The 12,374-nt window shown below is 46.2% G+C and overlaps 1 protein-coding gene across 2 annotated transcripts; it reads left to right on the forward strand.

Moving 5' to 3' along the window:
* Positions 1–2,323: 2,323 nt before the first annotated feature.
* On the forward strand, positions 2,324–12,174 carry LOC109783204 (pumilio homolog 1). Of its 2 annotated transcripts, none has more exons than XM_020341803.4 (10): positions 2,324–2,702; positions 2,782–3,445; positions 4,186–5,711; positions 7,478–7,619; positions 7,753–7,860; positions 7,946–8,158; positions 8,406–8,516; positions 9,916–10,110; positions 11,473–11,647; positions 11,763–12,174. In XM_020341803.4, exons 2-10 carry the CDS (start codon positions 2,792–2,794, stop codon positions 11,801–11,803), a joined length of 3,165 nt encoding a protein of 1,054 aa, XP_020197392.1. In that variant the 5' UTR covers positions 2,324–2,702; positions 2,782–2,791; the 3' UTR covers positions 11,804–12,174. The 2 variants fall into 2 exon arrangements, with proteins under 2 accessions (XP_020197392.1, XP_020197393.1); XM_020341804.4 differs by having other exon boundaries at positions 2,331–2,692.
* Positions 12,175–12,374: the final 200 nt, after the last annotated feature.

The raw sequence follows: 12,374 nt of genomic DNA on the forward strand, positions 1-12,374 counted from the left end.
GAGGGTGGAATATTGCGCATTGAACTTCTCCTCGTCCTTGATGACCCGAAAGCAATGGGAGAGGTTGAATCACTTGCTATTGTGTTGGACCTTGAATGCAAGCATATTGGCAAATGGTATGCAAATGAACACGCAAGCATGAACTTGATGACACAAAAGAGGGCGGCTTGCTAGAATACCATGTCTTGCATGCCGATGCCGCTCCCGGGGCGGGCCTTGACGCTCTCAAGAGTGGCACAAAACTTGTTGCACTCTTGTTGGATCACCCTCCATCACTTCGAAATGGACACCCACCCGCGCGTGCTCACAATTTGGTAAGGCGGAAACTTCTTGCGCTCATGAAACTCCCGGTGGACACGAATCCAAAAGGTTGAATGCTTTTATTCGGCTCCCGTCTTGGGGTCTTGTCCAATGTATCGCCAACACTCGCAAAGAAGCTTGTCCTCGGCCGCCGTGTATGCCTTCGTGCGCTTGCTCTTGCGCTTCGGCTTCGGACCGGCAGCTTGGTTGGCGAGCTCGTCCTCGAACAAAGGCTCCACTTCGATGTCGAACTCGTCCTCTTCCTCTTGCCCGTAGTCGTCCGGAAACTCGTGGTCAAGTGGGAAGCCGTCCAGGTCCATTCTGACCTGATCACGCATGAAGGCCGCCTGATCAGGATCATAGCCAGCGGCCGGCGTGAACGCCCCGCGGCCGTCCTGGCTTTGTGTCTCGTCGGGATCGTAGCTAGCGGCCGGCGCACCGCCCTCGAAGATGAGGTTCTGCATGTAGTCCTCGTCGACGGCAGACGACATTCCCTCGAACAGGTTGCAGGCGTCCGGGAGCACGGCGTCTGGCATCTGCCGCGCGCGTTTCCTCACGCCTCTGGATGACGAGCCACTGGCCACCGGTGTGGCGTTGAGGTCGATGGGCGCGGGCGTGGGCGTGGAAGGCGCCACCACGCTCACGTCGGAGAGCACTCCCTGGAGAGGCGGGAGGCCTGCGGGTACACGTGGAAGCCGGACATCGGGGTGCAAGCCGACGCGCGGGGCGAGTCGGGCAGCACCATCCGAGGAAACGCCAATGAGCCGGTGCTGGCCGCGGCGACGGCGGCGTTGACGAGGCCGTGCTGGCTAGGGTTTAACCCTAGCATGTAGAGTGCCTCCCTCGTTGCCGCCGCGACGCGGGCGTTGGTGACCTCCTGCATACGCGGCGGCGGCAGCCGCAACGGCTTCATCCCTCGCGTCCGCGGCGTGCCTCCGGCCCTTCCTCTTGGCCGATTCCCTTGCCCGCTGTTGGGGCGTCAGCGCCTTCTTTGGCTTGGGCGCGGCGGCGGCCTTGCGTGGGACACAAGGCTTGCCTTTGCCGGAGGGGGCGGTTGTCATGCCGGACGAGGCGAGTGAGGCGAGGCCGGCGGCGGCGTCGAAGTCGAGGTCGTCATCCATGGCGGGTGTGGGGCGGGAGCGCGCGCGGGCGGGAGGCTTTTTGGGGGGAATGGGGTGGCTACCACCGACCGGCGGGCCAGGGGAGAGGAGAAGGCGCGCGCGCATCCGTCTCGTGTCCGCGCCGACGTAAATCCGACTCAAAATTGGGTCGGGAATGGGTCGCCATGCGAACGCCAAACGGACGCGCGTCCGTTTGGGTCGGTGCGTTGGGCCGCCTTTTGTGTCCGCGCCGACCCAAACGGACGCCAGCGGACAAAATGGGTTGCCTCGTTGGAGTTGCTCTTATAAATAATAGATTTGGGTCCTTTCTAAAAAAAGGTGAACATCACATGATACCCTCACTAGTTAGAAAATTAATCCTCGAAGTCAAGGGCTTATCCGAAATTAGCTCCAGGAATGAAAGCACAAGCACGTCGCCATTATTTATATCTCCAAAGTTACTGTTTCCGCTGGTCACTGTCAGGACCTGAGGTCGGAGCCAACTGTTCCAATCCGCCCCGTCCATTTTGCACGAATGAATCTAGGAGCCGACGCCGCCACGTGCCCGGGGCCCACGTCGTGCTTCCTCTACCAAGTGGGCCCTTCCCAGGACCCCAATCCCAATTATAGAGAAAATTAAGGATTACTCCACACCCATCCCAAAAAACAAACACTCAGGGCGCAGTGAAAAAAGCGTACTATTTATTTACACCTTAATCTCTCAACTAAATACAAGTGAGTCCAGTACAGGCTCGGGGCCCGCGGATCAGAGGGAAATAACTCCTGCGCCAGCGCCCGCAATAAAAGTCATAAAACCCTAGAGGGTTCTTGAGGCGGGGAAGATCTCGTCCGCCGATTCACCCGATCGGACGGCTGGGGTTCCGGGGGGAGCTCGTGCTTATCAGTCCGCCGTCTCCTTCCTCGGGCTCCGTTCCTGACTGCTGCTGCAGCTCCTTTACTGTGTGCTCTCTCTCTCTCCCCCACCCCCCTTCTCCAAGCAGCTCGAAGCCTTGGGTCCGGTGCCCCCAAAAATGGCGAAATCGCCGGCCGATCGGAGCCCAATCTGAGCCCGCACGCTCCGCAGTAGCCCGATCTCCCGAATCCCCAAAAGCGCCCCGGTTGGAAATGGCCGCCACTGCCCCGATCGGGCTCGCGGCGCGCGATTCGGTGGCGCTTTGGCCCGGGGGACCCGAGGGCCGCAGGTTTTCTGATTGACTCTGACTGAGCCGTGGTTGCTCTCGCTCTTCGGTGGGGTTCCGTGTGTCCTGCGGAGAGAGCAGCGTCCGCGACGGGTAGTCGGCGGTGCGGCTTTTGCACGAGCTTTCCATTTCGGTTTTGGTGTTTGTTTGCTTTGCGTGATTTGGTGGCTCGTGTTATGCAGGATTGGAGGAATGCTCAGCGAGAGCCCTTTGGCGATGCGTCAGGAGATGGGCGGCGTGAGAGAGGAGGAAGAGCCGGAGGACGAGCTTGACGCGCTGCTCCGTGCCGGTGGCGGCGGAGTGCGTCGGCGAGGGGAGGAGGCTGGTGAGAAGGAGCGGCTCAGCATATTCCGAAGCGGGTCGGCGCCACCGACCATAGAGGGTTCGCTGAACGCCATCGGCGGCCTGCTCCGCGGCGGTGGTGAGACGCCCCGGGCTGCTGCCGCCGTTCCTGATACTGAGGAGTTGAACGGACATGGCGGACTCCTGTCGGAGGAGGAGCTCCGGGCTGACCCAGCCTACCTGTCGTACTACTACTCGCACGCCAATCTTAACCCGAGGTTGCCACCGCCGGTCCTGACAAAGGAGGACTGGCGGTCAACACAGCGGCTGAAGGCAGGGGTAGGAGTGGTGGGAGGGATTGGGGACAGGAGAAAGGCAGTGCAGGAGGAGGCTGGACAGGGGATGGCCGCCGGGATGTCGCTGTTCCCGCAGAATCCTGGTTTCGATCGAGAGGAGGATGGAAGCAAGGGTGTGGGCGGTGCTGCAGAGTGGGTGGATAGAGGAGGTGATGGGCTCATTGGGTTATCACTAGGACGGCAACGCAGCTTTGCTGATATGTTTCAGGTTCGTCTCCCTTGGCACCACAAAGGTTGCTATTTGTTATCATAAACTCTCATAGCTGACTCAAGTTTATCCATTGGGTTATCATATCAAAATTAATGGTTTTTGCTGTAGTATGTCGCTTGCTATTGTTTACTAGATACTTCTGGGATCTAGATCCCCTCCTTTGGATTGAATAAGCAAGCCTGGCCATTTCCAGCACGCTATCCAGTTAGAAGTTGGACTGTGGGTGCATGGTGTCTGGCTAGAAGTTTGGAATTTCTTTCCTGCCTGAGTTTGGGCACCTGTGAAAGCATGCGCTGGGTGGACCTCACCAGTTATTACAAATCACATAATAGAGTGGTGCGGTTCTGTAGTTTGCACAAACATGCAATATTTGGTTTCTGTGCTGTGGACTGTGGTACGTCTCAGAAGTTAAAACAACTGTCTCGTGCAATTCGGTACCCATTATAGCTATACATTTGAGACGTGCACACCTGTAAGGCTGCAACTAATGTGATTTCTTTGTGTTAAGGAGTCATTAACTGATTTTTACTTCCAAGACAACTGCAATCCATTTGCTGTTTAAGCGAGATCCTTTTTCTTCTTGGTAGTTACTACTCCAGCAGCGCAATTTATCCTTGGAACATGAATAACACCTTCTTCTTATTTATGTTTTATTTTTTAGTACCTTAATTTATCGATTTCCTCTGCAGATTTTTGCTCAGTGGACAACTGATTTAGTTTAATTTCTGTTATTTCAGGATAACCTTGGCCGCAGAACACCTACTTCAGAACATTCCTCTCGTGCAGCCAGTCGCAATTCATTTCTTGACAACCAGGAATCAGTTGATCCTTCTGAGAACCAATACTCTTTACATAATGATACTATGGATGCACAGCGCTCTGTTGGTAATGCACAAAGTGTCGGCGGTCTTTCCAGTATTAATGCATCTGCATCTCAAACTTTTGCTTCTGTTCTGGGTTCATCAGCTTCAAGGAATGCGACACCAGATTCCCATTATATCCCTAGGGTTCCTAGCCCTGGCCTTCCACCTGTTGGCGCTAGGATTAGTTCTAATGAGAAGAGACTGAATTGCTCATCGTCATCATTCAACACAGTATCATCAAAAGCACTTGAGCCTGATGATATATTAACTGCACTATCTAGCATGAACTTGTCAAAAGGTGGCACTTTGAACGACAACAGCAACATTAGTCAATCAAAGTTTCAGAGAGAGATCAGTGACTACCATAATTTTGCTCTTGGCCTGCAAGCCGCTCAAGTCACCAGTAGGCAGTATTCTGCGATGTTGGAAGCAGATGCTGAATATGCAGGTATACCATCAAATTCTTCATTTGCTGATATTAAGAATAGTGCACCTAATCCAGCAGACTTCAGAGGTTCCACGAACACAAGGTTTGATGGACACGGGGAGATAAAAAGATCTTCTACTCTTTCTGCTCGTTCATATCAGAAGTCGCCACCATCTTCTAATGCAAGCCCAGGTGGTTCTCCTGCTCAACATCAGAATCTTGATGGAACAAATTCAGCATTTCTTAACTATGGGCTCAGTGGATATCCACTCAATCCGGGTTTCAACTCTATGATGATGAATAACATGGGTTCAGGTAGCATGCCTCCTCTGTTTGAAAGTGGTGCAGCAGCATCTGCTATAGCTTCACTCGGGTCAGATTCAAGAAACCTTGGTAGCAATATTTCATCACCACCTGCCTTAAGTCTATCTGATCTGCATAACCTTGGTAGATCCAATAATCAAACAGCCACTGGTCTTCAGTCTCCTCTCTCTGATCCTTTTTATGTTCAGTATCTGAAGACAGCTCAATATACAGCGCAGGAAGCAGCCAACTACAGTGATCCTTACTTGGAAAGAGGTTTCGTGGGTAGTTCGTATGCTGATTTAACACCAGTTCAGAAAGCTTATGTTGAAGCTTTGCTTCAGCAGAAGCAATATGGAATGCCACTTGGTAAATCAGTAGCCTCAAATCATGGTTATTATAGCAATCTGGGTTACGGCATGGGTCTGGCATACCCTGGAAGCCCTTTGGGAAGTCCTGTTGCTTCCCCATCAGGTCCTGGCAGTCCAATTAGGCTCGGTGAGCGGAATCTGAGGTTTCCTTCTAACACGAGAAGCTTGACTGGTTGGAATGTTGATCCAAGTGGCTATATGAATGGGAACTTTCCATCTTCACTTTTGGATGAATTCAAAAGCAATAAGGCCAGAAGCTTTGACCTTGCTGAGATTGCTGGGAATGTGGTGGAGTTCAGGTATACTTGGTCATTTCATACCTTTGCAATACCAGTATGGTTTCGCCCCTCCCTCCTTGTTCTTATCTTTCTCCTTCCTCTATGTCTAACCTCTTCTCCTCACCCTTGACCATGGCACGGCCACACTTGTTCACTGAATACTCGAGCTTGCTCCAATGATGTAGCTTCCTGCACACTCAAGCTTGCTACCATGACGTAGCTTTCTGCACACTCGAGCTTGCTCCTGTGACGTAGCTCCACCTTGGGAGCTTCGTCCCAGGGTGTTGCGCATAGACTCTGCCGCTAGCTGCTAGATACAGCTACGGCGATTGCGCCCCTCCAGCGTGGATCCATTGTTTCCAAATGCACAGGGGAGAGGGAGCAGCCTGATGGTACCACTGTTGGCTGGGACCTTGTCATCCTCTTCATGAGATGGATTGATGGTAGCCTGGTGTCAACTCTCTTCATTGTCATCTCACACTCAAATATTTGAAAGATCGCAAAATCTACACTCAACAAGTAGAGCGATACATTCTGGATTACAATTGGCAGGGGCATATTTTCTCTAGTGCCTTTCCTCACAGGGGCATAATGTGTCATTCTGTCAAAGCTGTCTACCAGCTTATTCTCTGCACTTAACATGCTAAGGAAAAAAGAGCAAAAGTGTGTGCCCACTCGATTTTGCCAGTTTAGATTTTGCCATCTTTTCGAAGGGGAGCCTTGGCGCAGTGGTAAAGCTGGTGCCTTGTGACCATGAGGTCACGGGTTCAAGTCCTGGAAACGGCCTCTTACAGAAATGTAGGGAAAGGCTTCGTACAATAGACCCAAAGTGGTCGGACCCTGCGCAAGCGGGAGCTACATGCACCGGGCTGCCCTTTTTTTTTTAGATTTTGCCATCTTCTAAAAAACTGAGACCTTTTCCCTGTCTAGTGTTAGACCCTGCCACATGATGGATTTGCCCCTCCTCCCATTGTTCCTATCTTTGTCTTTCCTCTAACCTCTTCTCACTCTTCACCATGGTGCGGCCACAGCTGGTTCACTGCACACTCAAGCTTGCTCCCCATGATTGAGCTCCACCTTGGGAGCATTGTACCAGGGTGTGTTGTGCATAGACTTGGCCACTAGCTACTAGATGCAGCTAATGCACTTGCCCCCTCTGACGTGGATCCCTCGGTTCCAAACACACGGGGGAGAGGGAGCTGCTTGATGGTATCGGCATGGGCTGGGACCTCGCCGTCCTCCGCATGAGATGGATTTGATGTCAATTTTCTGAACACTCAAATATCTGAAAGATAACAAAATCTGCACTAGCACAACAAGTAGAGCAGCACATTGTGGATAAAGGCAGGGGCGTATTTTCTCTAGCACTATTCTTTACGTGGGCTTATAATAGATGATTCCTAAATAGTACTCCCTCTGTAACTTAATATAAGACGTTTTTTGACACTGTCATAGTTTCACAAAACATCATATTTTAAGTTACGGGGGGTGTATCTGTCAAAGCAGTCTACCAGCTTATTCTTAACACTTGAATGTTAGAACCGAGTGCTGGCTCGGATGGCTAGAACTTACGGGTGTAAGCTAGCCTACCCGCATTTGATCCACACGGAGGTCCGATTTCTACCTAAATAATGTACCGTTAAGGGAGGGAACTCTTCCCCCTTAAACCACATCTTTTTTCTTGTTTTCTCAGCAACCCTTTGCAGTAATGATGATCCTGTGATTACTAATTTTTTTTTTATTGATGCATTCTGAATCCTCATAGGGTGTTTGCTTTGATTATGCAGCGCTGACCAATATGGAAGTCGTTTCATACAGCAAAAACTTGAAACTGCGACAGTTGAGGAAAAAAACATGGTTTTTGAGGAGATCATGCCTCACGCTCTCTCATTGATGACTGATGTATTTGGGAATTATGTAGTGCAGAAGGTATTCGTTACTGAGACACTGGTGCTGCTCACTGACATTGAGGACACTCAGTTTCTTTCTTCAGTTCTCATAGCATTTTCTAAATTACATTTTCTTAAGGATGCCTGGACTTGCCACTATTTTTTTTTTTCAGTTTTTTGAGCATGGGAGCTCCACACAACGCAGGGAGTTGGCTAATAAACTATTTGGACATGTACTAACTCTTAGCATTCAGATGTATGGTTGTCGAGTTATCCAAAAGGTACTACATAATTCATGTAGTTCCATGTTTCATAGATTCTTCTAGGATTACTGACTCAAGTATATTCATATGCACATTACTGAAGGCAATAGAGGTTGTTGATCTGGACCAGAAGACAAAAATGGTTACTGAGCTTGATGGTCATATCATGCGATGTGTGCGTGATCAAAATGGAAACCATGTTATCCAGAAATGTATTGAGTGTATACCAGAAGATTCCATTCAGTTTATTATCTCGACATTCTATGGTGAAGTCGTTACACTGTCCACTCACCCCTATGGCTGCAGAGTCATACAGGTTGGTCTTTGAATTCTGTGCATTCAGTTTTGAAACTCTGAATTTTAAGTTCAGAAAGTTAGATCAGTATTATCAGAAAGAGGTATAGAAGGAAAATACCATCCCATGTGAAGATGACATGTGGAGTATAGGGGCCACATGTCAGTGACATTCGGTTATATTTCCAACTCGGTGATCTTTGTGATGATACTGATCAGCATTACTCTTTTATCTCAGTTAAACTCATGAATTTATTTCCTTTACTCAGAGAGTACTGGAGCATTGCACTGATACAAACACACAGCAAATTGTCATGGATGAGATATTGCAATCTGTATGCATGCTGGCACAAGACCAGTATGGAAATTATGTTATCCAGGTTTGTTACTATATCTCCTAATTTCTAGCTGCAACATCGGCCTTGATGTGGCATCCTGATCTTTCCTTCAGCAGCTTTGTTTCTTTAGAGAATAGATTCCAGCCCCGCTTTTATAAAGCATTAGTCTCACTGGAGTGACCAGCGTCACATTGAAGAAACAGACCAAAGAAATCACAACAGCCTGCAGGAAATGAAAACAAAAGGAAGAAACTGGCGCGCACAGGATGCCACACATATCAGCTACTCCAACATCACAGCAAAACATATCATCTATGCCACGCCGCTGCGACGGCCCCAAAGGCCCAAACAAAGCAACTTTGTTATAGCTACACCTACCTTGTATGAAACTAGAACGATATACCACTTCTGAACCATACTTAAATCATATGTAGTATGCTTTGATGCCAGAATTTGGAATTTCAACCATTAACCATTGGGGAAATAAAGATTATGATATCAAAGCCTTTCCCTGTGATACCGTAATTGTACTAATTCATGGCGAAGTGCAGTTGAGGCCTGCCATTAAGGAATATTGCATCTAATTTTTGCCCAAAATGACTTGTAAAACCAATTAGACCTGGTTTGATGTCCCAACTTATCCAGAAATAATAATTCTCTAGTAAAATTGGTCATCCTAGCCCTGGCATCTGCTGACAATTTTGACTGGTCACCTGATAATTAGCCTTTTTTACCACCATTCCTAGTAAAGCATGCTCTTGATCAAGTTGTGCATAACGTTACATGAGATACACCTGTTCGTGCCTGACCATGTCTCTGTATTTTACATATAAAGTACATGCATTTGTGCCTGATCATGTCACTGTGTTTTCATGAATGAGCATGTATGTGCACTTTTTTGTGATATTCACGTTCATATTTGTAAATATCCTGTATATATGAAAACGCCGCAGTAAGGATTCCGTAATGTTTTTTTGTCAATAATTAAATATTCATCTTTAATCTAATACCTTCTGGCAACTAGTGAAGTGGTGATATTCAGGATGTGTGTAGCAAAGGAAGTGCATATACACTAATCCACCTTGTTGGACTGAAGTATGATGATATACCATTAATTTTGGAGAATAAAATTCACCATTGTTTTTGTTACTGCTGCAAGTGATAAAGCGCATAAAATCTTATGTGTAGGAGTTGATCAGGAACTTAAGTTAAAACTTAAACCAACAAATTCAATCAACTGATATACATTGAAAATATGATGTATGTAGTCTATTCTAGATAGAGTACATACGTAGTCCTTGTTACCCCTCCAGCCTAAGAGCTCACTTGAATTTATGATGGGTCACTCCTTTATGGTAGACAGCCCAGTCCTATGTTCTGTATTTCCTTTGTATTTTAACGGATATTGTCTATTGATGATGTCTGATTTATTCTCGTGCAGCATGTTATGCAGCATGGGAAGCCTCATGAACGGTCTTTTATTATTGAAAAGCTAGCTGGACAGATCATCCAGATGAGCCAACAGAAATTTGCCTCAAATGTTGTCGAGAAGTGTCTAACATTTGGAGGACCTTCAGAGCGGGAAGTTATCATAAATGAAATGCTTGGAACTACTGACGAGAATGAGCCTCTCCAGGTATTTTAACTTCGCGCAGATAAACTATTTTGGCCACACCCTCGTACAGTGATGTGATTATAATAGCAGCATGGAGTCTGATGGGAAGAATTTATTGGGATTAGCAGTTTTCAAGATTTTATATGAGGGGTCACCATGAAAATTCAGATTATTCTAGAAAGCCATAATAAATTGGTACGCGTGAAGTTATTAAAGTAGCACAATGAAGAACTTTTTGAAATGAAACTACTATTGAGGATCGTACAATGTCAATTCTCTATGGTATCAATGATTTAACAATGTCACCTCCAAGTCAGAAAATGAGTATTATTAAAGGGTTTGTTTGGATCAGAAGTATTTTTGGTGTTTGTTCAGTAATACCATGGTTTGTTGAAAATATTGTAGTATTCAAAACTTTGAGGTGCTTTCGTGCTACAAAAACTGCGTTACCTCTTTTTTATAACAAAACCTGGTGACCTATACAGTCTAGAGGTGTGCTGGAACTAACTTTGAGATCGTTTACAAAGAAAACACACTGTAATTATGTGATACTATGAACTTATGAGTTTAAGATGTACACATATGACATATCTCTATCCATTGAGCTTTAAATATGGTTAACCTTTGTGAGAAGAACTATGCACTTCCCTAGATATTGTTTAATCACACTCAGCGTTGAATGATATAATTGATAAACCTAGATAGGTAATATCATACATGTATTGAGACATGTAAAATGTTGAGTGGGTTTGACATACTCTGTATTTGCTATATCTGAAAACTTCTCAGAGAGAGAAAATAGTCCTACTGAACAGTGGTTTCCGAACGTTTTATTTAAAAAATAATGGCTAGTTATTGTAACAGCTATGGTTTAATGAAAAGACATTGCAAATGGTAAACATGTCATAGTTGTACCTAATAGGCCACTAATACTGCAAAATATACCGTGTTCATAAATGTAGTGTGTCACTGTGGCTTTGAAATACGTTATCATCCAACTGAACTGGGCGGTAATTGCTTTTGCTCCCGATCTCTAGTGATCCCTTTATATTGAAGAATTCAGAAGGTGCATTTACAATTTAAAAAAAATCCAGGGCAATCACACATGTATACGCGAGAACACGCTAAATCTGCAAAGTTCATGAAAAATTGCTTTCATCTGTGGGCCGCACCAAATCGAAGCTGTCATTCAATGGATACTTGTACACTCATTATTATTGATCACATTATGTTTTTGGTTACAGTCCGCAAATGACACATTGTTTTTTATCTGTATATGCACCTTTTGGGCTTTGCAAAATATAGTTTATTTAAAAAATGAGAAATTATATTCTCGTAAAGGGCTGCTCAACTGTCTGACATCTCTACCTTGATCGCATGCAGGCCATGATGAAGGATCAGTTTGGTAACTATGTTGTACAGAAAGTACTAGAGACTTGTGATGATCAGCAGAGAGAGCTGATTCTTTCACGAATAAAGGTTCATTTAAATGCACTGAAGAAATATACATATGGGAAGCACATTGTTGCTCGAGTGGAAAAACTTGTTGCTGCTGGTGGTAAGATGCAGTGTTCAATCTTTTTACTGATACATCATTGAAATAAATTGGTCTTGGGCATTCTCTTCTGATGAACTGTTCTTTTAACGTGTGTTTATATATACTTTAAATTCAGAGAGGAGGATTGGACTTCAGTCGTCGCAGTATCCTTCCTAATGGCATAGGAATGACCATGTACAGCTAACCATGGCCACCGAGATCTACCTTCTGCCGCCTGCTTTTGGGCTGCTTCAAGCCAAGTTAGAAATAAACATGTTGTACTGAGACTTTGTACATTTTGTAGTTTGAGCTTATAGTCGTGTCAGGGTTTGGCTCAGCGAGTTTATCTACCTGATGCCACCGCGGAGAAGATAGGCGTCATGTATAAGTTGTCGTCTAGGTGTAAAAAGGGGAGGAGAGTCGATATTTTGCGAGTGTACAAATCTGCAATCCTGAGAGAGAAAGCTATCAGAGCTGTCTAGAACAAATTTGATCGCCATCCCGTGTGTATAACTGAGTATGAAGTTAGCTGCGTTCATTTCCTGTAATCCTCTATGATCCTGTCTGGCCTATAAGGGTCTGTTTTTTTTCATGAAAATGCAGAAACATGGTAGGAATAGAAGTGCAAAATAACCCTAAAAAAAGAAGTGCAAAATATGATTGAAAAAAGAATATTCGTTTTGCAAATTTGGATAAAAGATTGTACTTGTGCCAATATAAAGATCAATGTCCAACCAAGGGATCAAAT

Source organism: Aegilops tauschii, chromosome 3 (assembly GCF_002575655.3).
Source record: "Aegilops tauschii subsp. strangulata cultivar AL8/78 chromosome 3, Aet v6.0, whole genome shotgun sequence".
In the NCBI taxonomy this organism is placed as follows: domain Eukaryota; kingdom Viridiplantae; phylum Streptophyta; class Magnoliopsida; order Poales; family Poaceae; genus Aegilops; species Aegilops tauschii.